A 26,867-nucleotide genomic window follows, 5' to 3' on the forward strand; every position below is an offset into this window, starting at 1 on the left:
CATGAAAACACATACTACTTCACCACACTTACTTGGCAGCGCTAGGCAGGTAGACAGTGATCCTCCTCCAGTGTTTATACTGGGTGGAGGTATAGATGGAGCTCTGGGTATAGCCGGCACAGCCGATGGCTGGGGGTACACACTCTGGGGTGATGAGAGACCAGTGACGACCACAGTCAGTGGAGTACTCCAGCCGCACGCCGTGGGAGAAGGAGGTGGACTTACTGCAGCCCATACTCAGCTCAAACTGCAGGAAGGATGAGCCCGACACCTCAAAGTCCCAACTCTCTGCATACCTTGGCTTCTCTACAGGCAATGAAAAAACAATATTTACATTTTTAGGCATTTTTACTGTAAGGTGATACTCTTATCCACACCAAATAACAATGACTAAGCAATGTTTCCCACTTTGATAACTGAAATGTTGTTAACTGACATGTATTAGTTGTTGACAATCAACCCGGTTACCAAGTGAAAGGAAGATTCCTCTATCCAAAAAAAACTAAAATGTGAAGTCAACTGAAACTAAAACTAAGGACTAGATCACTCTGAAATAAGTAGTTTAGGAAATAGTGCAAAATCTGCTACAATATGTTCAATGTGCAAATAAAATCAACATTAATCTTCCACATTTAATAGCCATGAAAATGCCACACAATATGCAAGAAATATGCACCCACCAAAAAAGTCAATACAAGTGCAAATGCAAATATAGCAGTGAATATAATAGGTACTGTTGAGTTATGTGTGATATGTGTCCATATTTCACTCCATACGGGAACAGCCATCAAGTCTAACAGTCAGTACTTCATGTGTTTGCAGGCACACGGGAGCTTTATGTTTATAGATGTGTCGCCAAATTGCTCTTGCTGGGCCTGCTTAATGGATGGGCTCAGTTGTAATGTAATATTTGCAGAAAGTAAATACGCTCACAGCTTGATGCTCACATAAATAACAGGCAGGATGTTCAATCAGGTTTGCTCTCATTAATAATGCAGAACCCACAGGCATCACACACACGGATGATTCAGTTTAAGCCTTTTGTGTGTGTAATTGTAAATGTGTGTGTCATTTTATTTATTGTGTGTGCATGTGCATATGTGTATATGTATGTGTGTGTACACTTTTTTATCCTTTGTCTTTATTTCAGTCTTCATTATTTATCCAAAGTTGACACTTCCACTCTTTTTCTGCTTCACATTCACACTGAGGCACTGACTTGGTCTTGGGCGTCTGAGGGAATGGGGGTGCTTTACTCATTATTCAGCTTCCCAACCCACATTTTGCCAGCAGGTCCAGGGAATCAAACTGGAAACCCTCACTGGAGGCTCACTTTTTTATATATGTATGTGTATGTGTATTTAGGACTCACTATCAATAGCCTCAGAGTTGAAGGTAAGCGCCGTGTCCAGGGACAAACAGTCCACAGTCACTTCCCCACCCTGGATGCGGTACCAGTTGTGCCGAAGAGGGGACGTTCCGTCAAACTTGTCATGGAAACCTGTTCTGGAGCTGTCATTCATGCCAATGAGGACATCATCGAGGGCCCACTGGGCAGAGTGTTTACCTGCAGAGCGGGACAGGAAAGAGATGAGGGGGGGTACCGAATGGTTAGATCCTAACCCAAAACCAAGACCAAATTTTTCTGGCATCAATCAGTTTTATAGCTTATAGTGTTATTGTGTTTCCGTGTGTTTTCTGTATGAGTGTGATTCCTACTCATGCACTTACCCTGCTGTGGCTGCCACCAGCGAAATACAGTGTAGGGGGTTTTAGCTGGAGGTGGCAGCTCAATAGTCACCACTTGCGGCTCCAGGAAAGAACCAAAGTCCAGCTCTCTCAGGAACTGCCAGTGGACACCGTTATTGGTAGAGAACTGGACAATGACGCCTAGTAAAAGGGGGAGGGAAGTAGAGTGGGCTTCACTGTCAGGTGGAAGAATGTTTTACAAGTAAAGAATAATGTAAGTGCAAAGTGAAGAGGTGAATAGAATAGAGCAGAACAGAACCCTTGTCCTTGAGATGCCCTAATTATCCCAGACAAGCTGTTTAAGAGGCTAGCAGTGTTTTATCTGACTGTGCAGAAACAGATCAGACTGAGCCTTCAGCACTGCTGCAGGCTAGAGCCCCACAATCTGCTGACTGACAAACGACACAACAGCAGACTTTGATTCTCTGTTTAAAAGCACCGAGGATGAGGTCCATATCTGTGGCTACACTGCCTTGGCTGTATCACAAGGTTTTAGTGGCTGATCAAAGACAGAAAGTGTGAGTTTGAACACATGGAGATGGGGAAGCCAGCGGATCATACTGTATCTGGCGTGGAGTTTTTCTCTACAGGTTGCAGTATCAACGAACAGCCACAGAGAAGCAGCAGAGAGCCTCAGTGAAGAATCGCAGCATATTATGGCAATGTAAGCTGGATCGTTACCTTCATTGCGTGAGCGAGGCCTGGTACAAGTGGGTCCCAAACTCTTGCTGCCAATCCGGATGTAGAATTGGACCAACCTGTATGGAGACAGCAACAAAATTTAATTTCACACTTGAGGAACATCCACTGATTTTTTTCCTTTTTTTTTTTTTTTCAAAGATTTATTTATTGACAAGGCACTATACAGTACAATGTCATTTTATACAAAGAAAAAAGTACAATAATAGGAAAGAAGGGAAAAAGGAGAAAACACAGAGAGAGAAAAAGTAAATAATTAAAATAAAATAAACAACTTGCACCCCCATCCAAAAATGGTACAATGTTCATCATTATTCAGAACTTGCACAGAATAAATTAACTGGTTTCCAATCATCAACAGTGAGAAATTTAAAGATTGAACCAGACTGACCGTGTGTTGGTTGTGTCTAGGGGCACAGTGCGTGCCTCTCTCCTTCCAGGGCTACTGAAGTAGAGGGCCTTGCCCTCACCAATGATGCCACAGCCCCCTCCAATTTGTCCCCCACTTAGACTCTGCCAAAGTGGGCTCAGCTTCTCCTCAAAACCTTCTGTCAGCTCTGTGGGACTGGCCACAGATGGGACACAGCTATCCTGCTCCACTACAGGACACAAAAGTAAACAGGAAACACAAAACATATGCTATCTCATATAAAAAAATAGTATGACTAAGGTTAACATGCAAAAATTCCTCCCCAAATATTTAAAACTTCTTTTCTTTTCTCTATTTTTCAGTTGCTCTCCCTTTCATCCACTCTTTTGTCGCTATACCTGTGTATCCCATGTCACAGAAGCACACTCCAGAGATGCAATCTCCATGTCCCCCACAGTGGTTGGGACAGGGTTCAGAGATGTAGACCCCATCCAAAGCAAAGGGAGGGGCGTCCCTGTACATACTGCTCTCTTGGAACCAACGGAATCTTGTTTTACTGAGGAGAGGAGAGGAGGAGGAGGGAATGAGAGAGGTAGTGGCTGGAATCTGTAGCTCAATAGCAGGTATTACTTTATCACTTGGTCAGCATGGGTGAGCAGCTGGACATTGTTGATGTGTGAGTCCTCGTTTATCGTTTATTGTTTATTTGTGTAAAATTTGTGTTAAAATATATTCTGTGTTTTTTTTTCAGTTGGTTATAATTGCAGTGTCTGTCTTATGTTTTGTTTGTATTTGTCTTGTGATCTTGTTTTACATGATATATGATTATTATGTAATGTCTGTGTGCTGTCATTATATAATGTAGCGTATGTTGTGTCAGGTATGTTGTGTCATGTACGCACATGTGTGCACATCTCTCATGTCTATCTGTGTATTGATGTTGTATTGTCATTATGAATGATTATAGACCCCAGGAAGAATAGCTGCTGCTTGCAAAAGCTAATTGGGGATCTAAATAAAACAAACAAACAAACAAACAAACTTGTCACACCCTGCTGCATGAGTGTTGTTGTAGCTACCTGGCTGCGACATTGCGTGGTATGACCACAGTGACCCTGGTCCACTGTTCATAGTCTCCTGTGTTGTAGACAGTGGGCTCTCTCAGCTCGCGGCCGCTGCCCTCACAGCCACCTGCCCCTGGGGTGCCTGGGTAACAGCCCTCCCTCACCAGGGACCAGGTGCGACCAGCATCATGAGAGTACTGCAGCAGGACTGGGGCAGATGCGCTGAACTCTGACTCACAACCAATGTTCAACTGGCAATGTGGGGGGACAAGACAAAAGAAGCATAAAACTACATGTTACTAGATGTCAAATAGAATACCATCTGACTTTTCCATGATTTATATAAACAAGTTTTGTTTTTGTTTTTGACCAACATTTTGACCAAAACACATCACATCCAGAGGTCTTATAACAATTCATGATTCTGTTTTATTGTTTGAACAAATAAACTTATTTCATTGTCTTAGCCAAGGTGAAGGGAAGCAGAGAAGTGAACACAACCTGAATGCCATGGAAAATAAATATTATGTTTGATGAATAACTTCTTGCTGATATTTTTTAAATTGAGGCGGACAAAATTCATGGTATTCCATGAACCCCATCAAGAGTGTAAGATATATTGGAATAAATATTGTGGAAAGTAAAGTTATTGTTTTGTGCCATTGGACAATCTGTTTTTGTGCTGTTAATACAGTCAAGCAGAATGCCTGTGGAATTGGACCTGCTGGCACATAATGTAAATACAATGTGCTAATGATTTACAGATGTTAAAAAGCTATGTGTGGTCCTTTTAGAGTACATTTCACCTTTGTGTGGCATTATATATCTACTTAGTTGCTTCAACCCTCTGAAAAGTACCTTAAACTGAAGGGTGTAGCCGGGGCGCAGTGCCAGGTCCCTGGTGACTGCCACCCTATCCCCATCAGAGCGTCCAAACACCATGGCAGAGGGAGTGGGGGCACAGAAGCTGCTGTTGCTTTCCCTCTCCATACCTTCATTACCCAACATCAGCCACACACTCATCTGGTTCAGAGGGTAGTCGAATGCCGGCTTCTCATAGAAGTTCTACAGACAAGCAAGACAGGGGAGTTGAGTGTAACATTTTGTATAACAGATTCCTGTGTCTACAGGACATATCACACATGAGAAAAATGGGTCTAAGTCTGAAAAGATTCAAGACATAGCAACTATGTGATCCTGGTCTTGCTGATGTTTTCCATTTCAACACAAGAAGCAGATCCTGACCTGTGGCAGAGTGGGATTAGCCATAGGGATGATGTGTTTCTCCCTCTCTGACAGAATGATGACATCATCGATGGCCCACTGATCATAGCCGTCCCCAGAGTGGAGAGGCTGCCACCACCGAAACCTTGTGGAAGGGGTCTTGGACGCCAAGGGCAGCTCATAGTGGACAAAGCTGTGGAAAAAGCAAGTGGAGAAGGGTTGCAAACTTTTCATTTTATTCATGAAGTCTGAACAAATAATTGCTTTTTTAGTGTGCAGATTTTCTGTCACTCCCTTGCCCTGCCTTGCCTTTTGTTGTTGCTTATCTTTTCACTCCCTTTCAGAGGTGAAAGATAAATGAACATGTAAATTACTACCTTGTGTCATCTCACATCACCTCATGTCATCTCATCTCATTTCATCTCATCAGTTTCTCATCTCATCCTATCTCATCTCTTTTCATGTTTATTGGTTAGGAAGGCAAGAATCATTGCTCCTCCTCTCTCTGTGTGTCTCACCGTGGCTTGGTGAAGTCAGTGAAGTACATCTCGGCGATGAGGCCCCAGCTGATGCCTCCGTCGTTGCTGTACTGCAGCAGCACTCCTTCCTCCCTGCTGTCTGCCTGGTTACACTCCGCCCAGTCTCCACCCACACGCAGGTAGAACTGCACAAACTCTGCCCATTCAGTGTCCAGGTCCCAACTCACGAGCTGCCTCAGCCCAGCCTGACACACACAGACACACACACACACACACACACACACACACACACACACACACACACACACACACACACACACACACACACACACACAAATTTGTGAGTAAAATACAAAAAAACATGACCAGAATTGGAAACAACAAGTGATTTTGAAACTCATGCCACAGTTGTGCTACCTTGCTGAAGTACAGGGAGGACCCGGATGAGACCACGCCGCAGCCCATGTCAGGGGTCACCACCTCTCCACCAATCACCTCCTGCCATGTGGCCAGCAGTGCATCCTGGGATTCAAAGTCAGAGAGCACACTGGAGGAAAGTGGAGAGGAGGGCTGGCAATCTGTTCCAGAGAAGCCATCATCGCACCTTTGAGAGAGAATAGGTCATTGTTATCACTCTAAATATTAAAGTATGGATGTACAGTCAGTGGCCAAATTAGTTCTTGAAGTTTGAGCTTTATCTGTTCAACAAAATGTATTTCACAAACATACACCAAGAGATATTCAGGGGTGAAAATAGGTATAGTCTGGTACTCCACACCACTAAAATTTTCAGTGCTAGTACACAGTACCGGGAAGATGGAACAACACACATACAACCCGTCACGATCACATTTCTAACAAGAAAACACATCTGCTCCACATAAACAACAGTTAGTTTTCTTATGAATTTCTCATAAATTGTTCCAGTGTGTTTGTGCCCAGCACAGACCTGTGGGCTTTTAATCTGGGCAGGAGGAAACCCCACTTTCTGTCCAAAACTGTGTAGTTACTGGCTAAATTCATCTTCTGCTGCAGCTGACTGATATCAAATGCTGGGCGTTGTCAGACACGCAGTTGTTTCTTGCAAAATCTCCAAAACAAAATGACTTACAAAATGAGTCATGATGTTTCATGATGATCTGTTTTATTCTAACAACACGGACAGCAGGTCAAACAAGCTGTGCCACTTTCTTGTGTTGTTCTGTTACTCTGGCATAATGCTGTGAATCTTTACTGCCTAAACATACCCAGTGCTTGTAAGGGTGTGCTTGATTTATTGTTCACGTACTTTGGATTTTTTTTCATGACCAAACCATGCACTTTATTGATGTCATCTGCACCGGGCAAGGACAAATGATAAATGATTCCACCAAAATTCCAAACACCTTTATGATTGACTGACACATTACTGGCATATTTGTGATTGGCTGTCATACCTTGTTTCAGAAAAAAAAAAAAAAAAAAAGGTATGGAGGTGAGTTGAAGTAACAGACTTTTACTGAAGAATCCATGCCACTTAGAAATGGCATCGATTCATTTATATGCCCAATTTAATGAACATTCAAAGACAGGGACTTGTAAAATGGTCAACTGTTGATCAACTGTTGAATTTAGCTGTAATTTTCTTCTAACTTAAAACAAAACAAGTTGTTGTGATATTGATTTCGAAAGTTTTGTCAGCATTCATAAATTATTCTGTGGCATTTGTACCACTTCAATAAATCATTCGCTATACATGATGTCAAGTGTTTCTAATTTCCACACCATGCAGGCGTTATAAAATTTAATGCGTGTTCAGGGATAATGCATGAAGCTGGGGGCTGGAGCGGAACAAAATGAAACAATGAAGGTTGGGGGAGTTGTACTGACAAGAACTTGAATCTATGCTCACCCCCGGAGATATTTATGATTTTGAAACAGCAACAAACTCACCACAAAAGACCAACTTCACCTCAAATTTGATGCGCGTGTTTATGTTCATGTTTATGTGTACATGGAGCCTGACCTGCAGTGTCCATGGTCACACCAGCCGTGTCCGTGGCACATGTTAGGACACTGCTGGCCGATGTAAATGTCATCCAGGGCCCACTCATCCTGCTCTCCATAATAGTTCTGGATCCAACGGAACCGCGTAGCACTGGACCTGAGCACAGGACGAACACAGAAACATTAATTAATTAATTCTGCCCAAGGAAGTAATCTTGCATCTGTTTCAGTGTTGGCATACTAGATATATACTGGCTGAATTTAAGCGTGCATAGACAGACGAAAAAATTGCAATTCTTTATCAACTGAATATCCATCCATCAATCTATTTTCTATGCTCGCTTTCTATTCCCAATCAGGGTCATTAGAGGTGGGGGTGTGAGGGATGCATGGGCTAAAAAGCAGGTGTTGTAAACTGTATTCTGTATTGACCACTGAATTATAATGATGTGAAAATTCATTTGAGATATCAGGATTTAAAAAATGCATAACAAGAACTCAGAGATCACCTTGCTGACAGTGATCAATCGTGTGTCAACCACATCATCACATTATATTGAAAATCCTGTTTCTCTTCAGCTGGAGATACAGATTTGTGGATTTAATGTTCTGGCAGTTACAGATTAATGTTATCACCTGCATCTATGTGTGTGTGTATAGATTCTGCAGTTGTGTGAAATGTGTGTGCGTCAGAGGGCAATACTATCATCCCGGTGGTTTGACAGTATGTACGTGTGAATGTGTGTTTGTGTGCAGCGCGCGTGCATGTTTATGTGAGCGCTGTATGTGAGTGTATTTCAAGGTGCTGCCTGCACAGTGATGATGAATGAGAGGAGAAGTGCAGACAGACAGGTATATTGTGTGTTATATGGCAGGGAGGCAGCCTGGTTTGCTGCTTCGGTGACGCATATCGACCCAGACCTCCTCCTGATCACACCAGGCTGCTCAGGAATGTTTCATTACCATTTACTGCCATGACCCCACGACCTCTCATCATACAACGAATAAGATTAGATCACCTTTATTTAGGAGTGGGTGGAGGAATGAAATGGAGGTGGGGGTCACAGTGTGTGCAGTGGTAAAGGTTTATGTGATTATTTGAGTTGGTGTGTGTGTGCGCATGTGTATGTGTGGATAGGTTGGGTGTTAACACTTGTGTGGTTATGAGTGTGTCTGGATGTGACTGCTTATTTCCTATTCATGAGGCATACATGTATGTTACCTACCATGTCTTCTGAGGCAGAGGAAGGGTGATACGCCTCCAGTCTTTGAACTCTGATGGGTGGTAGACACTGGGGGCTGTAAACTCAGAGCAGCTGGGCATGCCAGGCAGACAGGCCTAGGTAAAAGAAATGATGAGTTGTATTCCAAAACAATACACATCCATTTTGAGGGGAAAAAAAGTACTGCTTGATGTTCACAGCTTAAAATTCAGTGATTACAGTGCTTCTTCTAAATTGATGCTATAAAGATGTTGACAAGCATTTACTTCCATGCATGTAATATTTTTTTTATCAGAGCCCTGTTTCTCAAATGATGGAGACTCTTAAAAATACTGTGAGGAAAATGCAAGATTAAAGAATCTCTTTGACCTTGAACATAAGAAGACAAGTGAGTATTAACAGTACAGGACAGTTAGGGAGTTACAGTCTGCACTTACCAGATGACTGCATTTTCATGCACATGAGAGAATTAGAGAGAATGCACTGATGGGAGACTCATTACGCCCTATTCAATTCCAAAGGCAATAAAAATCTTGGCAAATACTCTGGCGCCTTATGAATATTTATGAGCCAATCGTGATCACAGAAATCTTTGTTGAATCATGGCAAGATAATCTGCTTGCTGATTCAAGTATTACCATGTATTTGCTAATACTGGGATGATAAAAAGTAATTGCGATAATTTCTCATGTGAAACAAAGTGCCACATTTAAAGACTATCATTATTTACACATTATTACAGGAGCTCTAATGGATAAATCAATATTCATGATCATGAATAAATGATACATTTCCTCGCCTCTCTCCAGGGTGACTTCTACAACTTTCCCTTAAGTCAAAAACAAAGGTATGAGTCAGACTGTGAAAACAAAAAGGATAACACTTTTGTAATCACTTCACATGGGGGAGCCAAGGGTGACTAGATCCATGTTCCTTACCTCTTTGACCAGGTGCCAGGTGAGGCCATGGTTAGTGGAGAACTCCAGGCGGACTTGGGTGTCAATGTGGGGAGAGGGCTCACGGCCACAGCCCATGACCAATGAGAACTGCAGGCTGTAGGAGGCTCCAATCTGCATGGACTGGGTCTCTACATAACGGATACTAGAGCCAGGGCTGGGCTCGCCAGAGAAACTGCAGGACGAGATGAAGGAAGAGAAGATACTGCATTTTAGCTGCTGTACACTATATCCAATAGACTAAATAGCGAGAAGGGATAGCAAACTTCTGTTCTAAATACTAAAAAAGTCCACACTGATAAAGGTAAACTATTCATGCATGTTTGAACACATTTTCTCATTACAAACAAAAGCACAGAAATACCATTGCCAAGTGTGACATAAACCAGTATGTTTTCTGGGAACTGAGTGTCTAACCTAAGAGTCCAGTCATGCTGACAGTAGGGTTGGACATGACCAAGATAGAAACCAAGGCTCTGGGTGACGTCCAGCACGTTGCTGAAATCCAGACTGATGGTGTTGAACAACACAGAGGTCATGCTGATTTCATCCAGCGCCCACACATCATGGCCACGGCCTGAATGGTAGGGCTGCCACCAGCGAAACTGCACCCCAAACTTACGAGCACCAGGGGGCAATTCCACTGACACAATCCTAATGAGGAAAAAAAAAAAGCATTATACTATAACAATGGCTAACAACCACAGACATGTGAGAATGGTGAGATGGAGTCATCCATGATGCCAACCAGTCCATCTGGACTTAATCACTGAGGCTGTATGTGCACTATGACTCAGGCTCTGACCATATAATCATGGTCTGCTGTTTGAATATCATATAACCTTGTGATAATGTTATATAGATTCTGATGCAATGCAGATGGACAGTGTTACCAACAATTACAACTATGTTGTCTTTCATCAGGCTTTACTGTTTCTAATAATCCACTTTACCGAAACTAAAAGTGGGTGGGGTTATTTAAGGTGGCCAGGATTCTGGGAGTAAAAATTCCAATCATTTTCCCAAATGCAATGTTACATGATGGCCTGTTTGAACATTTCCAACACTTGGATTGGCATGAAGCTCATCAGAACAAACAAATAGCAACTGTGCTCAAATAATTCAGGTTTGTTAAAAAAAAAAAAAGAAAAAAAGAAAAAACGAGATGGGAGATAAGTCAATTAGAAGTCTCACAGAGCAGAACAGCTAGTTGCTGAGCTTAAAGTTATGTTACCTGAGCTGGTGAAGCTGAGCTTTGTGGCTTTGAGCTAAATTGATACAGACATGTTTGGATCATTTCAGCAACTACAGTGCAGTATTTCATTTCCAGGTTTAACCACTAATCTGGAATACAAAATAATATAATATTCAATATATTCAAATATATTTAGTGACTGTAATGGCTGTTGAGACTCACAGGTACTGTAATACTTCATGCCATCTGACATACCAAGCCAACGGAAAAACGTGATTTCTCAGAAATTGAGACATTTACAAGGTAACTCATTTTGTGTAAAACTGATGGCCATAACATAACCCTATAGAATTTTTTTACACATCCAGGAAACAGTAAAATACAAAATGCAGAAAAAATTGTGGAAAAAAAGAAATGGAACTTGCAAGCCCTTCCACTACTCTATTGGCCACAAAAATTACTTTTTCGCTTCATCAGTACTGTCCTGCAGAATACAACAGAATACAAAACTATCTTACATAGGCTCAGATGAAGTCCATGTGTATTATATAGTATTTATAGTATTTTTGTGCAAACCAGCACACCAAAAGTTATGTGCACATGCACTCACAGGTCGGATGGCTGTGGAGACCTTGGCCTTGACTCATTACCCCCTGTTGGCCTTTCTCGTGCTGATGAAGAGCTCGGAGAGCAGTTTAAATTCAGTCCACTTTGTCTTCATTACACACACAGATGACACAAACTGACTCAATAGCTCCCAATGGATTGCACCTCCAGCACGCCATTAGCAGGGCAAATACGTGTGTTAATGGAGTTATAGTGTCTCTGTGGACCCACACACTCATACACACACACACACACACACACTCACACACAAGATGTACCTTGGCTCATGGAAGCCTTGGTAAGCATAGTGCTGTAGGAGGGTCCATGTGATGCCATTGTCTGAGGAGTAGTGCAGCAGGACGCCCTCTCCTGGCTGGTCGGGGGCAGGACATGAGCTCAGGGTGCTACGACTACCCAGTCGAAGAGTGAACTGAAGGTACCTGCAAAGAGAAGCAACGGGAATGGAAGCGGGAGAGGGGGGCAGGTGGGGAGAAAAGGGGGGCGGCAAGTGAGACAGACATAGAGCAAGAAAAATGATGTGACACAGAAAGAGAGAAAAGGGCAGATTGAAAAACGAGAAGACAGAAAAGTAAGGTGACCAAGAGCGAGTTCAGGGAGGAGAGGTGAGAGAGAGGGGGGAAGGAGGGTAGATAAACAGACAGTCAGGCAGAGCCGAGAGGTGGGAGGGAGGTGGCAGGATGACGGATGGGATGATTAAATGAATAAGGACGAAATTAGATGAGAGGAGGTGGATGGAGAGAAAGAGTGTAAAAAAGACTTTGTATCCATGTATCCATGCATAATCAATTCCTCATAGCTGGTATGCCCCCATGTGTTTGCCTATGTTTTGGATAAGAAATTAATGTCTACACTAATATGAAATGTATAATAGTTTTATAATAGTTTCCTCTGTCTAAGACTGCCAGCCACTCCCCTAGCTCTCTCTGTCCTTGGCTTGCCTGCGCTTTCATTAGCACTGCAGTTTCCTCTTCCAGACAGCTGTTCACTCAATCAGCCAGGAAACTGGCATTAAATATGGCTGTCAGGTGGCACAGAGAGAGCCACAACAGGCATAATCAATCTAACACAGATGCCATATCTAACTTTGCTCTGACATCGCTCTCTCTCTCTCTATTTTTTTCACTCTCACTTTCACTCTGTCCTTTCATCTCTCCTCTCATATGCAGCAATCCCCTTAATCACAATGAAACTTTGAGAGCAGGAACAGAGAGAATGAGGGGAAGAGGGAAGGACATTAGAGAGTTCATTGACTGAAAGTAGACAATTCTTGCAAAGTAATCTATTGATAACAAATCAGAGAAATCATACGGGCCTGCGTGTGCTGTGGGTGTATATTTGAACATGAACATACTTGTGGGATCCCTTTGGTCTGTCTACAATATTTTTATATATGTATTTATGGGTAATAAGTGTATATTTATATGCACAGCGAGCAGCAGAGTTGGAGGACCTGGGTTTGAACCACTGTGATGAGAAGAGGCACCCCTGCTCCGGTATCCTTGAGCAAGGCATTGAATCCCTACCAGCTCCCTTTATTGTTCACCCTGCAGTCTGACCTCACTGGAAGGGCGCAGCCAAAGAGAGAATTTCCCTCCAAGGATCGATGAAACATCTGTTTCTGCTTTTATATCTGTCATACTCTGTTTTTGATTAGATGCGTTAGATTTGTTTTTATTTGATTTCATTTGATTTGAGCTGATAAATGCCCCCTCGGCATCTGTTGCACTCCTGGCTGACCTGGAAGGGGCTTCCCTCTCTCTGTGATCTTTTCCAAGAATTCCTTTTGGGAGTTTTTTCTTGCCCACTATGAGCATTTAGGTCAGACGGCGTCATTATGTTTTCTAAACTGTTTGGCCTGTAAAGCTCTTTGAGACTATAAACTTGAATTTGAATCAAATTAATATCCTGTTGTGTATAACAGTTGTAGTTACCTGGCCTGGGAACTGTCAAGTGGTGCAGTGACCAGGTGTCTCCTGCTGTCCCTGTTGAAGACCAGCGCCTTGCCGCTGGCCAGCACCCCGCAGCCAAAGCTGACCTCAGCACCTCGAAGAGATGAGAAGCTGTGATAGGAGGAAAGGCGTGGGCTGGAGAAACCCTCCGACAGGAAAGCTGGGAAGGTCTGAGAGGCCAGTTCACATGCTGGACCACTGAAGCCTGGATCACATCTGGGAGGATGGAAGGAAAGAGGAGCACAAATTGAAAGCAAAAAAAAAAAAAAAATGGTGAGAGTCAAGAGAGGAGAGAAGAGAAGAAAAGAGGTGAGGAGAGGAGAAGAGAGGAAAGGAGGGGAGAGGAGAGGAGAGATGTAAGATGTTAAAAGAGTGTGGGATATAAAAAAAAGAAAAAGATAATGAATACCCATTAATAAATCATAACCATAATACAATTTGATTAATTTTGGATGGTGATTGGTGCTGCTAGGCATTAAATGAGTAATGAGTAGACTCATTCCCATGTAGTGATATTGGATTTATTCAGTTTAATAACAAGATGGTCCTTACTTGCAGCCTGTGCGAGAACAATGTCCTCTCCCAGAGCAGAAGCGAAGGCAAGCTGGTCCAATATACACTGAACAGACACAGATGTACATAAATTATATTGTCCTCCACTGAAAAAAGCCTTCACATTTTTAATTTATCAGAACTATTAAAATTGCTTGGTGACCCTATGCGCATTCCACCATCTGCTTCTTGGGTAAACTACAAAGATGGCTTGGGACCCAAAGGATGGCTTTTGGGCCAATTTATGACAAGAGAAACAATGAGTTTTCATGAGCCTAGGTGTACTGTGTGTCCTGTATGTATAACTCTAACCATTGTCTATGGCCCACATGTTGCCAGCTCCAGTGCCAGTTTGTCTCCAGCGGAACTGGGTGGTCTCTGTCAGGGCAGCGTTGGGCAAAGGGATGGAGATCCTGGTCCAGCTGCAAAGACACAAACAGGCAGGACGGTTACAGCACATACTTAGGATCAGTTGCAGATTTGGACATAACAGGTTCATACACACACACATGCACACATACACATTCATACCCGCTGTAGTTGTCAGAGGAGTAGACGGTGCTGTGAGGCAGGTGGGGACCAGCGCAGAGCTCGGGCAGACACTCGGTATGGAGCAGGGACCAGGAACGGCCATAGTTGGTGGAAAACTCCAGACTGACACTAACAAAAAAGAAAAAGAACAGAGGATGTCTCATCTCAACATCACAGGTGCATAAACTGATTTTCAATAAAAGCACTGATTTTCAAATAAAAGCACTGTAAAAGTGGTTTGTTTGATAATGAAATGAGGTCACAGTTAATACATTTTGTCCACAGTCACTTCCCCTCTGCTGTTTAATGTTTGAAATCTGAGAAATCAGAAAAGGTTCCTCATGGTTTTTAGGCTGATAAGCTGTCTGTGTTTTTATATAAAAACATTGCCTAGCACAGCTTTAAAGTGTGTCACACCTGTTGGCTGGCTGGTAGGAGCCACAGCCTAGGTTGATGGAGAACTGGGCAACATGCGTGTGGGTGCCAGGCAGCACAGGCAGCAGCTGCATGAAGTCCACTGCCCATACATGACGATAGGCGCCTCCATGTGACCGCTGCTCCAGGCAGAACTGGGTGACCGGGGTCTGCAGCTCAGTGGGCAGGGCGACCGATACCACCCTAGGAGTCTGGGAGAGGAGAGATGGGAGAGGGAGACAGGTGCAGAGATCAGAACAGAGAGGACATGCATTTCTCTTTTAAGGACCAAAAGACACCCTAGTACTATAGTGCCTCACTTATTTAACATATTTCCACTGAAGCACAATGTTGGGACAGGATATAACAGACAGTTCACAGAGTCAAAAAAAACTTTGTAGATAATCACCATTTCGTATTCTTCAAAATGAATAAATTTCAGCCACCTGAATTGCAATCATTGTGAAATATAGTTTTCAGGGGTAAAAAAAAAAAAAAAAAAAGTATGTGATTGAATTTTTGGTACCCACTAAAAATGAATCGATTTTGCAATAATTCTTCATTTTTATGTTGCTTGAACTGAATACATATGTGCGGTTCAGGGAGAGGTGGTGTGATAGAGAGAGAAATAGAGCAATTGTTTCTGTGTGCATGTCTGTGTGTGTATGTGTGTGTGTGTGTGTGTGTGCTAATGCTGCACGTGTCTCACCCTGTAAGAAGAGTATGGAAGGGTGTCCAGCACCACGCGTTCCCTCCTCCCTTCAGATCGCCCAAACAGCACCACGTCATTCTCATGGGACTCTCCTGGGTCACACTCGCCTCCACCTAGACACAGACACATCTCCCTTATCACTATGTCAGTGCCTTGTCACAAAGCCAAAGACAAGTGCATTGTGCTAACCCGCAAGTGTCAAATTAAAAAAAAGGATCAGAACAAAATCGACTGACTCATCATGAATTCCGAAAGAGCTAAAAAATCTGACTGATAATTTGCGCTGATTTGGTTCAAGAAATGCAAACGCCTACCAACCCTTACAAAATTTTAACTATTATGATGCAATACATAAAAGAGTGCGCCTGATTATGAATGCATACCCATGGTGAAGTAGAAGCGGAGGTTTCCATAGGATGTGGTGTCCAGGTAGGGTGTGCACACTTTCCTTCGGCCTTCCTTCTCAAAAACCAGCGCTGAGCCCGACTCAATCTCCCCACACTGGGTCCCATAGTCAGCCCCCTCTATGTCCCAGCTGGAGAGATACACAGGCACACAGTGTTAATGCTGCAAAAACAAATCTTGACTAGCTTCTACAGACACTAGAAGAAAAATGTTACCTGAAATTTGTCCTGCAAAATTTCATACTTCAACATTCATGATTCTGTTGTAAAAAGCATAAATAACTTTTTTTTGTGAGCAAAACTCTTAGATTTTTATGATACAAAATACAAAAAGAGATATTTTCAACTTGTCCCCAGTGCATTCTGTTCACCCAGATGACTTCTGTGTGATTTGGCAGGGTTTCCAGTTTGGCTTTTTTCAATCTTCCTCCTGGCACCACACAACAGTGGGGCTGGATGGCTATTCCTTTGTGGAGCTTGAACACGTAAAACACGAACATCACTTTCCAAAAACAATGACACAGATATCAGGAAATAATCCACAGTCCTTGAGGGCGAAGGAAAGGAACTAGTTACTGCCAAAAAACACTGGAAAACTATCTATCCTCAGGGGCAGATAGATATAGCCAAAACGCTTGGTTTAGTTCAGAAATATTCATCACAGCTTAACTGCTAACTTCACTGGAGACATAGGCAACTGTAGCACATTTCAAAGTCACAACAACTGTGTCCTTCAATAAAACAAGGCGGCACTGAAAGCAAAGTGATGTGACCATAGATAATGACGGACGCTGAGGCCGCCTCTCCAAATATTTTCATACTCATTGGCTAGAGAGGAAGAATTCCCTGAAATTCCCCCGAAAGTAACAAGTATAAATGGCATTTCCACTTTGTCAACAGAATGAAAAAAGAGATCGCAAAGAGTTGCACCTTTTGTAGGCTGTAATTAGCACCTAAATTTAGCCATATATTAATACCAAATCACTGACATAGGACACACACACACACACAAACACACACAGGGACTACAGGATGCTAACACTTATGTTTAAAGATTGCCTCTTTTACACAGCATCTCCCTCTGGAGCATTACTGGAGTCAGGAAACAGTTGACATAATTCACACCTTGCAGGTAAACAAACACACAACACAGGGATAGAACATAAATGAGCTGGAAAAGGACTCACTGTATATATGCAGGACACACACACATACACACACACATACACACACAGGCACCCACAGCCACATTTCTGCACAGTGGAGAGAGGATCCTCATTAGCATTGACAGCAGTTAACTCAGTGTGTCATCCCTCTCCTGTGTTCCTCTATTTCCCCCTCCCTCCCGTTTTCTCTCCCTCTCCCCTCTCCTTTCCCCCTCTTCCTCTCTTCCCTCTCTTCTGCTGTGCTCCGTATCGGCCGGTGCGTCCCTGTCACAGCCAATGTTGGGTTAAATGACACTTAGTGGAGTGAACCTCTACTATAAGCAAAAGCTCCCCCTGCTTAGTTCACACACGTGTCAGCCTATATACCGCCTAGTGGGTGAGAGCTAGCATACGGTGCAGCATGTGGTTGTGGGGCAGGAAGGAGTGGGGGTGTGGAGCAGCTGTAGAAACACACTCCGGTTTGAGGCCCTTCTCATTAATGGAAAAATGTACTCACTGACAGAGTTGGTGCATGAGGCCCCGTTAATTACTTCCTGGTGGTAACAGTATATATCACCTCGCTCCCTTTATCTCCTTCACTCTGTTGCAGTGCTCCTGACAGTGTTTCCCTGCTCTCCAGTGTGTGTATGTGTATGTGTATGTATGTGTGTGTGTGTGTATGTGTGTGTCTACTACTCTGAACAGATGGACTGCTGTCTCTGTAGCAGTAAGAGGCATGGCATTCACCTGTGTCAGTCCCCAGCTAGACTTGAACCTGTGCCACACACTGCATGGTTCATCACTTGACATATAACAAGTGACAGGTGTCAAAACGCATGCATGCACACACACACACACACACACACACACACACGCACACACAAGCATACCAGAGTGCTGATCTCGCAGCAGCCTCTTGCTCTCCATGTTAATTCTGTTTTTCCTGGCAAATATGTAACCTGGTGCTAAAACCAAACTACCCACCCACGCATTAAAGGAGCAATTCACCCAAAAAAAAAAAAAAATGCTGTTGGAAAAATAAGTTTGGACCCACAGTGCAATGGTTTATTTTAAAGGTGATGGCCACTTAGTGTCAAGTGATGGGAAAAACAAAACAAAACAAATCAAAAGAGTGGAATGAACAAATAATTTGATAGTTGAGTCTGCATGGTTCCCAGTCCAACTCATTAATAGTTTGACTGGTCTTCAGTGAATGAGCAATTTTGCATCAGGTACCTTTATAAGATTTTGGATTATGCTCTTTGGAGACATTTTGCAACCTTTTTTTTTTGCATGTCTTGAGACTCTAAAGAAACAACATTTCTGTTGTTTTGAAGAGGGCTGAAATGAAGCTGCGCTGGCCAGCTTGCTGTGTGTGATTGTGACAAAAATGTGGGAGGTTCTGGTCAACTCTTAGAGTGAGGGAGATGTCAGGAGACTGTGGTGTCTTACACAAAGGATGTTTATTGATGCTCAGCTGAGGAGAAGAGAGTATGAAGGCTGCAGGTGCGAACACGGTGTAGTACCACATCATTTTTGAGATTTGCTCATTAGCATACCTTATTTAAAAGACATATCTTACCTAAATATGTTAGAGGTCAATAGCTCTGTGTTTGTGAAAGGCATCAATCTGCCTGGACTCCCTATATCTGGCATGACCCAGACTTTTTGCCTTGGTAGCATGGAGAATAAATGTGACCTAGAGCTACAGAGAAAGTTCCCTCACAGTTACTTATTTAAATGTTAAGTTTTCATCTCATCACTTTAAATCTATTTGTCAGTGATAAAATATGACATCTAAACAATTTAATACTCAAAACAAACCAGAGTATATTTCTATATCCGTGTTCCTGAGGTAAAATCCGCTCGAATGGGAACCTGTAGCTCAGTGAAAGTTTGAAAATCCCTCCTTTAACCCACATATAACCTGGACAATGTTAACCTAGGTTGAGAAGAACGTAGATAAAAGGATAGGATAGTGTAAATTATTCTCTATTGAGGAAAACACCATCTTAAAAACGGCAGCTGGGAGAAAGCAAAAGGTGGTGAAGGATATACTGAAACCACTGTCTTGACTTACTTGGAGGGTGGGCTCTCAAAGTCCTCCTCCCAATAGCTCCTTCCCTCCTCACGGTGCAGGTCAATGTCTCTGGTGGAGGCGAAGGTGTGGCCGATCCCATCGCTGCCATGGAAATACAGGGCATTGCCCTCGGACTGACAGGCATGCTGGAATAAGGAAACAGGATTCAGTCAAACACTTTCCAAAGCAGTGGAGCAGACTTTCTCTCTCTCATGCAATAGAATAGTGATTGTTCCTGTATTAATATGACTGGATATAACATAAGGCTTTAATGCCAGGACTGTGACCCTGTGTGAATGCAACATGAATGCCACAAGTAACATGTACATAGCCTGCATACTGTAAAAGCCACTGGTATTTCAGGGCACCTTGACAGTAGCTCCAGGGAAAAAGAGCCAGTTGGCAGTGTCTGGTGGGTCCAAGGTGTCCTCCATGAGCGGGGGTCTGTGGGCTGCGTTGACCAGCAGCACGTTGTCCAACCCCCAGCAGGACTCATAGCCCTCAGGACCTTGTGGTGCCTCCTGAGACCAGCGGAGCCGAACACCGTTGGCCCTTGCGAGCAGTGGCAGAGGAAGCAAGTGGACCATGGTGCTGCTGTTGGTAGGAGCTCTGGAGGTGATAAAACAAGGCTGTTGGTGAGTGTGAGTATGCTGTATACTGCTACTGTGTGAGGTTTAGGATGAGTTTGTCCTGTATGTTTAAGCTGCCATTGACAAAATTAGACTGAAATAGCTGGATATAGAGAGAAACGACTTGCTACAAGAGCCAAAACGGAGGCATATTTCACATGGCGCCTGAGTGATTTAGTTCAGTGTTGACAGAAAAGGGAGCTTTTGCCACACTTGAACATATAGCTTTGAAAACAACCAAGAAATGCGTCAGTTCCTGTGATCACACCATAGCAGAACATGCGCTTAGCTCACTGCTGCAGTTAATGTCAAGATCACATCATTGTGCTATGAGAGCCGATGGAGAGAGGTAGTCAGGGATGAGGAAAGGGGGAATCATAGGGACACAAACAGCAAAGAAGTGACAAATTGAGAGGGGGAGGTGTGAAAAAAGGGAAAAAAAGCGAGGGGGGAGTGTTTATACCAGATGGAAGGACGGCAGGAAGGATGTGTGGATGGAGGAAGAAGGAGAGAGAGAGAGAGAGAGAGAGAGAGAGAGAGAGACCTGATCTTCTCCAGTGTGATCCAGTCATCTGAGGTGTTGCCATTACCACTTATGCTGTATGACACGATGATGGTGGGGTCTGAGTAACTGAACCGGCAGGAGCCTGATCCTGAAGACGACACACACACAGACACACACACACACACACACACACAAACACAGGACAAAGGATAAAGGTAAACAAGTCAGCAAACTCCTGTTACACTGCGCACAAGTCAACAGCCTGGTCGATTACAGTTTTTCTGGACTTTCTGTACACCAACTCAGTTCAGATCAGGACAACTCATGAATACAAAATGCGGCACAACAATAAGTTTGACTCGTGACTTATGTTAGCCGCTGCATAACACATTTGATATCAGTAATCCCAGCTGCACATACATAGATTTCATAGGGACATGGCACTATAGAACTCCCTATGGAACATAAAACAGATCTAAGCTTGCAGAAGTGGGGAGAAAGTGGGTTAAATAAATCAGTGGATCACAACAGGTTGAGAACCACTGATTATTCCATACTGTATCTGATCGGCTTGGTTTACTTTCTTGCTAAATGCTACTCTCATACAGGGAGCACCACAGAGAGCACAACTGCCAAACGCAACTCAGTAACCATTTCTGCAATTATGGTTTAGTTTTAATGCCAAACTGATCATTTCAGTATGGTGATACAGCCAAAGTTGACTAATGAACCTCAAATCATTTTCAAATCAGAGCAGAGGGTCAAAAGGCAGTTCTCCTCTTCTGGAGAAAGATGGATGGCAACACTGCAGAGAGAGGTAGAGGAAGAGAAAGGGTGAGCCATCAAGGGTTAACCATCTCTTCACAACAGCTGCTACTGCCTGAAAAGGGAATCAGTAACTAAGCTACTTTTGTGGCTAATAATGGACTAAATATTAATTTTAGCCACATGAAGTCATTATCAAGCTCAGCCTATATAATCATCTTGAAAATATATGAAGAATTAGGTGAATCATGTCCAAACAAGCTTTAGAAAAAAGGTATCCATGCCTTTATTTCCAGGAGCTTAGACTTAATGGTACTAATGGACTACAAATGGTTTTTCTTCAGGTCTCCCCAAAAAGCTCTCAGACAGCTACAGCTCATTCAGAGTTTTAACAAAGACTAAGAAAGCGGAGCACATTACACCAAATTCTCAGATGTCTGCACCGGCTTCCAGTGTGTCAAAGGATTGATTAAAAGTAGTGCTGCTCGTCTATAAATCACTCAGTGGTTTAGGGCTAAAATACGCCTCTGACCTGCTTTTGAAACATCAACTAACTCATCTCAGGTCATCTGGGGTCAGTCTGTAACTGTTCCCAGAGTTAAATACAAACATATTGAGTTTTTAATTATTTTGCTACTCATAGTTGAAGCAAACTTCCAGATCTGAGACTTGCCCAAAGTAAGACTACTTCTAAATCCAGGCTAAAAACATTTATGCTCTTCACTGCTTTTTAAATTGTCAATATTCTTAAAACTGCATTTTGATCTTTATTGTTTTTATGCTACTCTATTTTTATGCATTGTTTGTTAGTAACTACCTCTTTATGCCTTATGTAAAACTCTTTGATTTTTCTTTGTGTATGAAATTCTTTACAAAAAACACAAACTGATGACCGAATGTATTCACTGTAGCAATTTCCATTGAGCACATGCATCAATGTGCAATTGGTTCATTGGAAGATCTGTTCATTCATTGATGTTTGTGCCTCATTTGAATGCAAATATCAGTTCTGAAAAGACAACGTGATTTTGAATGTTTCTTTTGGCGAGGTATTTGCCGGGCTTTGCATTTCGTCTTTTTTGTGGCTAGGGTTTTGAGAAAATTAGGTAGGATTTAAGAAAATATGTGTGCACAATTCAGAAAAAAAACTGCGAAACCACTTCAATCCCAAGAGAAGGGGGGATGACTAAAGAATGTGTCAGCTGGCGTCTTTTTTTCCCCTTCAATTTAATTTTATCAGATAGGGAATGATCCTCTGTGTGCCCCGAGCCACGGTGTCTGCTGCTAGGTGAGTACTCCCACCCTTCTTTAGCCAAGTGGAAAATGATGTCTAAATAGTGTCATGGTGGAACTAAGAGATCAGCAGCTTAACAGGGCTGAGAGGAGTCAGCAGCTGGCCAAGAGAGGGGAGGGGGGCGGGGGTGGGAGGGCGATGTGAGAAGAAGTGCTGATGTAGGATCAAGGCGCTATGACCACATACAGCGAGAGTATGTGTGTGCGCATGTACTCACATTCTTGTGCATTTTTGTTTGCCAAGTTTGTGTGTGTGACCAGAATCTGTTTGTGTGCTTGCAAATTCAAGGTGGTCGGGTGCTGTGGCGGGTAGGAGGGGGATCAAAGGTCACTAATGGAGGAAGCAGGCTAACCCCCTCGTCCCCACTTCTCCTCTCCTCTCCCCTCCCCTCTCGCTTCTGCAGCCCCCTGACAATGTGCAGAGGCTGTGTCTTGTCCGTTTCGACAGTGTCCTGCCGTGCTGCTCCATCCCAGTTGAATATAGTCGCATATTAACCTCCCTCCGCTTCAGTGCTCCGCTCCGCTCCACACACAACACTGCAGCAACATGGACTCTCATATTAATGAAACAAACAGTGGCACAGCCAGACAGAAAGAGAGAGAGAGAGAAAGAGAGAGAGAGAGAGAGAGAGAGAGAGAGAGAGAAAACAAGAAAGTAAATGGGGAGAGGGCTACAGTATGTACTCCTCTTTTCTCGAGCTCCCCTGAGACCCGATGGATGCTTGTAATGGACATGAAAAATACAACACCTCTAAAAACTCTGCCATGGCCTTTTGGGTGTCTTTCCAGATCATTGTAAAAGATTCATTAATGTGATAGGAGAGGGAGAGGAAGAGAGCGAGAAACGCATACGGCAACACGCTGTGTACTAGTTGTCCTCTTGACATCCAAGCGCACCAGAGATGACTGCTTCCGAGACATGACAAGACACTGTGTATACAAGCCTGTTATATAAAATGGAGCTGCTATTTGCTATACTGTAACTCTCCGTCTTGCTGATGTTAGCTTGGACATGCGTGGAGCTGTAGTACTCACCCAGTGAGAACTGTAGAACGGAGGCTGTGCTGGTGTTCAGAGGTATGGTGACCTGCGGAGACAGACACAGGCCAAGTGATGACATGATCAACACATTTATGAAAGTTATGAAGATGAAACTTACAGCTTGGAGGGAAGAACAACTGGCTGAAAACACAGGAAACACATTCTTAACATGTCAGCAAGAATCACAGGGAGCACCTGCTATTCAGCCCGGTGTACACCTAAACTCAGTGGCTGCTCCTGCTAGGCCTACTTACCCAAAAAACCTCTTTGAGCTTTCAGTGTCAGACATATTAATGCACAGCAATTATAACAGATTAAAACAGAAATTTTAGCAAACATGCATGCCAAGCTAAGTGCTGACCAAGATGTAATTACAGATGTGCAGCAGCTCTTAAGTCTTTCAGAGCAGTTTTTCAAATTATTTCAACATGAATGGGGGTGAACTGTTAGCCTTGACCACTAAGCTACTGAAAGATATTCTGCACACACTAGATGGATATTTGTGACAGACAGATAGAATCACAGCTGCTGACAAGAAGTCAAAATTGGCCTTGACTTAGTTAACATAGAATTAATCACCATTTGGTGCTGGGATAAATGAATTGGAAAAATGCATCAATCAGTGGGTAATTATTACAACAGCAAATGCAAAATGATATAAGTAGAATAATACAGAAGAAGATACAAGTGACACATGAGTCATTTCTGTAAACAAATGTGTGTGTTTGTGTGTGCATGTGTGTGTGAGTGTGAAAAAAAGAGACAGAGAGATTGTGTGTACATGAATGTGTGTGTGTCCCCTGTTCCTGGTGGCTTTGTCTTTGCCGTCCATCTGTGTGTGAATGTGTCTGTGTTTCTGGATGTGCACGCTTGTTGCTCTTGACACAAGTGCTGCAAGGCAGCTGCATCAAACATTTGGAATGGTGACAGACAGAGCAAATGCTTATCAGAGAGATAAATAGAATCACGAGGCACTAAACACTTCTATGCTGCCGACTGGCTTTCATCTCATAGAGCAGAATAAACAGTTCAGAATAAACTTCATTACGATAGAACCAGGGCATGTACAGGTTTGATAAGCAACTGCATGAGCTTTAAGGGGGAGTATACTGTACGAATGCGGAGTGTGTGCCAGGCTGCCTGTGCGCATCAGGGTTGAGCAGGTTATACTTGAAAACGCTCATGACAATAAAGCCAGAGACAAAAACTACTAATTTTCACATTTTGACACAGCTTAAGCTGGGTAAAATAGCATGATTGTGTTTTTATCCTCTGTTAGGGTAATAACACACTTGGCTGGAGACCAGTTCTATCTGGGCATGTGTACTTACGCCCAGCCTATCACATCTTTAGCAGTTTCCAAAAAAACTCATCTGTGTGTGATGTCAGTGATCTGGTTTTATCCAAGTTTGCTTTGGCTGACTCAATGCACAACACATTCATTTGATTTTTTTTATTTTTTTTTGCCTTAGCCATTTCTGTTCTTTTTGTCAATGAATCAAAAAAAGGCAGCAGGAAGTAACAGTGTGTTAAACTGTGTTGTTATTTGTCAAATTCATGCAGTTTTATTTCAAAAGTCACTGTGTCCATGGTGGTGACCAGATGAGTTTGTGCACCTAAATAATTGTTAGACACTTGTTGTTGGACTTTTATGACACACATGGGCTGACATTGTGTGCGATGCTGCTTTGAAGAACATTCAAAACAGAACTCTTAGAATCACAGAACAGCTTTAAATGTCTTTGGTGAAATAAGAGAATGTAAATTCATATGTTTTTATGACTGCAGTCAAATTATAAAAATGTATTCGTCATTCACAGTAAGCTATGATGTGATCAGGCAGGGAAGAATAAGCTTCAGTAAGGACAAGACATAGAGCAATTTTACAACCATGTACTACAGCCAGGTGTTGCATCATGACTGACTTGCATCCAAGCAATATTATTTCCACAATACTGTTAGAATCATCTAAAACTATGGTAACATAAAACATGGAAAAAATCACCCTGCCTGACTCTATTGTGTATGCATTCATTTAAGGTTACAATAGCAGAAAAGTGTGACATGCCTCCTTATGTTACTACAGTATGATTGCTATATGTGGGGTGCGTAGGCACACAAATGATTGAATATGAGATTTTGCTGTGGTTATAGCTACAAATCGCATGCTGTAATTCAGTTGCGGTTGTGGCTACTGAGTGGCTGGTTTGATTGTACGGTCAATGGGCCGTAAAATGTACAGCGGTTGCAGTGTGGTCAGACATGGCAGTTACCAGCTCTCTCTCTCCGAAGGGCTCGCAGAAAGTGACCGCTCTGCCATGCATCAGCACGCCACACTGCTCCCCCACCTCACAGTTACTGCACTCAGACCTGTGAAAGATGAGAAGAGAAGAGAAGAGAAGAGAAGAGAAGAGAAGAGAAGAGAAGAGAAGAGAAGAGAAGAGAGTTATGACAAAAAAGGGAGAGCTTTGCACATTTCTAATATGCTGACAATGACAGCAGTCCAGTAGATGAGATTAGGGAAAAGTCTTAATCTTTTCACCTACCAGATGCTGGGGTCCAGCTCTCCTTGCAGGTTGGAGTCAAAGTCATCACGTAGCACAGCATGCTTTCCATGTACCTCCGCTTCACACACAAACACACACACACCATATGCTCACAGTTAGACTAGATCTGTACTGTACTTTCATGCGCATTTCTCAAGATAACTACTTGTACGATTAGAATATAAATTATAGTGTGTCACCAAACATACACTCACCAAGGCTGGGTCTCAGTGGGGACTCGGTGGGAGCTGAAACAGACAGAGAAGACCAGAACACATATCCTGGTTAAGCAGTATCAACATCTCGTTCGACATGAGGGAGTGAAGGGAATGAGCTAGGAGTGCTCTGTCTATGCCTGCACACCAGAACTGGGTCAAACAGCATTTGTATTTTTTTGCATGTGTTTTATGGTTAATGCTCAATATTTACAAGGCAACAGTATTTATATTTGGGTCTAAGTGTTGTGGCTTGTAAAGGAACCACTTGCCACATCATTCGATTGACAGACTGAGCTGCAGGTGTTTCACATAACCATGCCCGCTACCTCACCCACTGACACACATTTACCAGAATTTTCCAGCTTAATACAGGACTGTATCACAAGCAACAAGCTACACCAGTTACCAGTCAAATAGATCGACATCAGTAAGCAATTGTTTCCCTAACTCCTTTATCCACAAGTTTTCTCCAAACAACAGAGGCTTTGATTTCTTTGCTCTCCAAAAATCA

The 26,867-nt window shown here is 42.9% G+C and overlaps 1 protein-coding gene across 1 annotated transcript in view; it reads right to left on the reverse strand.

Moving 5' to 3' along the window:
• reln (reelin) overlaps window positions 1-26,867 on the reverse strand; it is a 112,447-nt gene that overhangs the window by 13,702 nt on the left and 71,878 nt on the right. The window contains exons 5-34 of the mRNA XM_030054501.1: window positions 26,354-26,386; window positions 26,139-26,217; window positions 25,866-25,962; window positions 23,587-23,638; window positions 20,533-20,641; window positions 19,728-19,968; window positions 19,360-19,505; window positions 16,114-16,265; window positions 15,728-15,843; window positions 15,022-15,230; window positions 14,605-14,733; window positions 14,386-14,495; window positions 14,074-14,140; window positions 13,504-13,737; window positions 11,830-11,991; window positions 10,168-10,404; window positions 9,733-9,925; window positions 8,798-8,910; window positions 7,591-7,728; window positions 6,003-6,189; window positions 5,625-5,830; window positions 5,128-5,299; window positions 4,741-4,947; window positions 3,898-4,133; window positions 3,217-3,374; window positions 2,840-3,047; window positions 2,431-2,507; window positions 1,732-1,890; window positions 1,373-1,567; window positions 33-306 (exon numbers count right to left, since the gene is read on the reverse strand). Coding sequence (XP_029910361.1) covers window positions 33-306; window positions 1,373-1,567; window positions 1,732-1,890; window positions 2,431-2,507; window positions 2,840-3,047; window positions 3,217-3,374; window positions 3,898-4,133; window positions 4,741-4,947; window positions 5,128-5,299; window positions 5,625-5,830; window positions 6,003-6,189; window positions 7,591-7,728; window positions 8,798-8,910; window positions 9,733-9,925; window positions 10,168-10,404; window positions 11,830-11,991; window positions 13,504-13,737; window positions 14,074-14,140; window positions 14,386-14,495; window positions 14,605-14,733; window positions 15,022-15,230; window positions 15,728-15,843; window positions 16,114-16,265; window positions 19,360-19,505; window positions 19,728-19,968; window positions 20,533-20,641; window positions 23,587-23,638; window positions 25,866-25,962; window positions 26,139-26,217; window positions 26,354-26,386 — 4,696 coding nt within the window. The remainder of the gene's footprint in view (window positions 1-32; window positions 307-1,372; window positions 1,568-1,731; window positions 1,891-2,430; window positions 2,508-2,839; window positions 3,048-3,216; window positions 3,375-3,897; window positions 4,134-4,740; window positions 4,948-5,127; window positions 5,300-5,624; window positions 5,831-6,002; window positions 6,190-7,590; window positions 7,729-8,797; window positions 8,911-9,732; window positions 9,926-10,167; window positions 10,405-11,829; window positions 11,992-13,503; window positions 13,738-14,073; window positions 14,141-14,385; window positions 14,496-14,604; window positions 14,734-15,021; window positions 15,231-15,727; window positions 15,844-16,113; window positions 16,266-19,359; window positions 19,506-19,727; window positions 19,969-20,532; window positions 20,642-23,586; window positions 23,639-25,865; window positions 25,963-26,138; window positions 26,218-26,353; window positions 26,387-26,867) is intronic.

This window comes from Myripristis murdjan, chromosome 6 (genome assembly GCF_902150065.1).
Source record: "Myripristis murdjan chromosome 6, fMyrMur1.1, whole genome shotgun sequence".
In the NCBI taxonomy this organism is placed as follows: domain Eukaryota; kingdom Metazoa; phylum Chordata; class Actinopteri; order Holocentriformes; family Holocentridae; genus Myripristis; species Myripristis murdjan.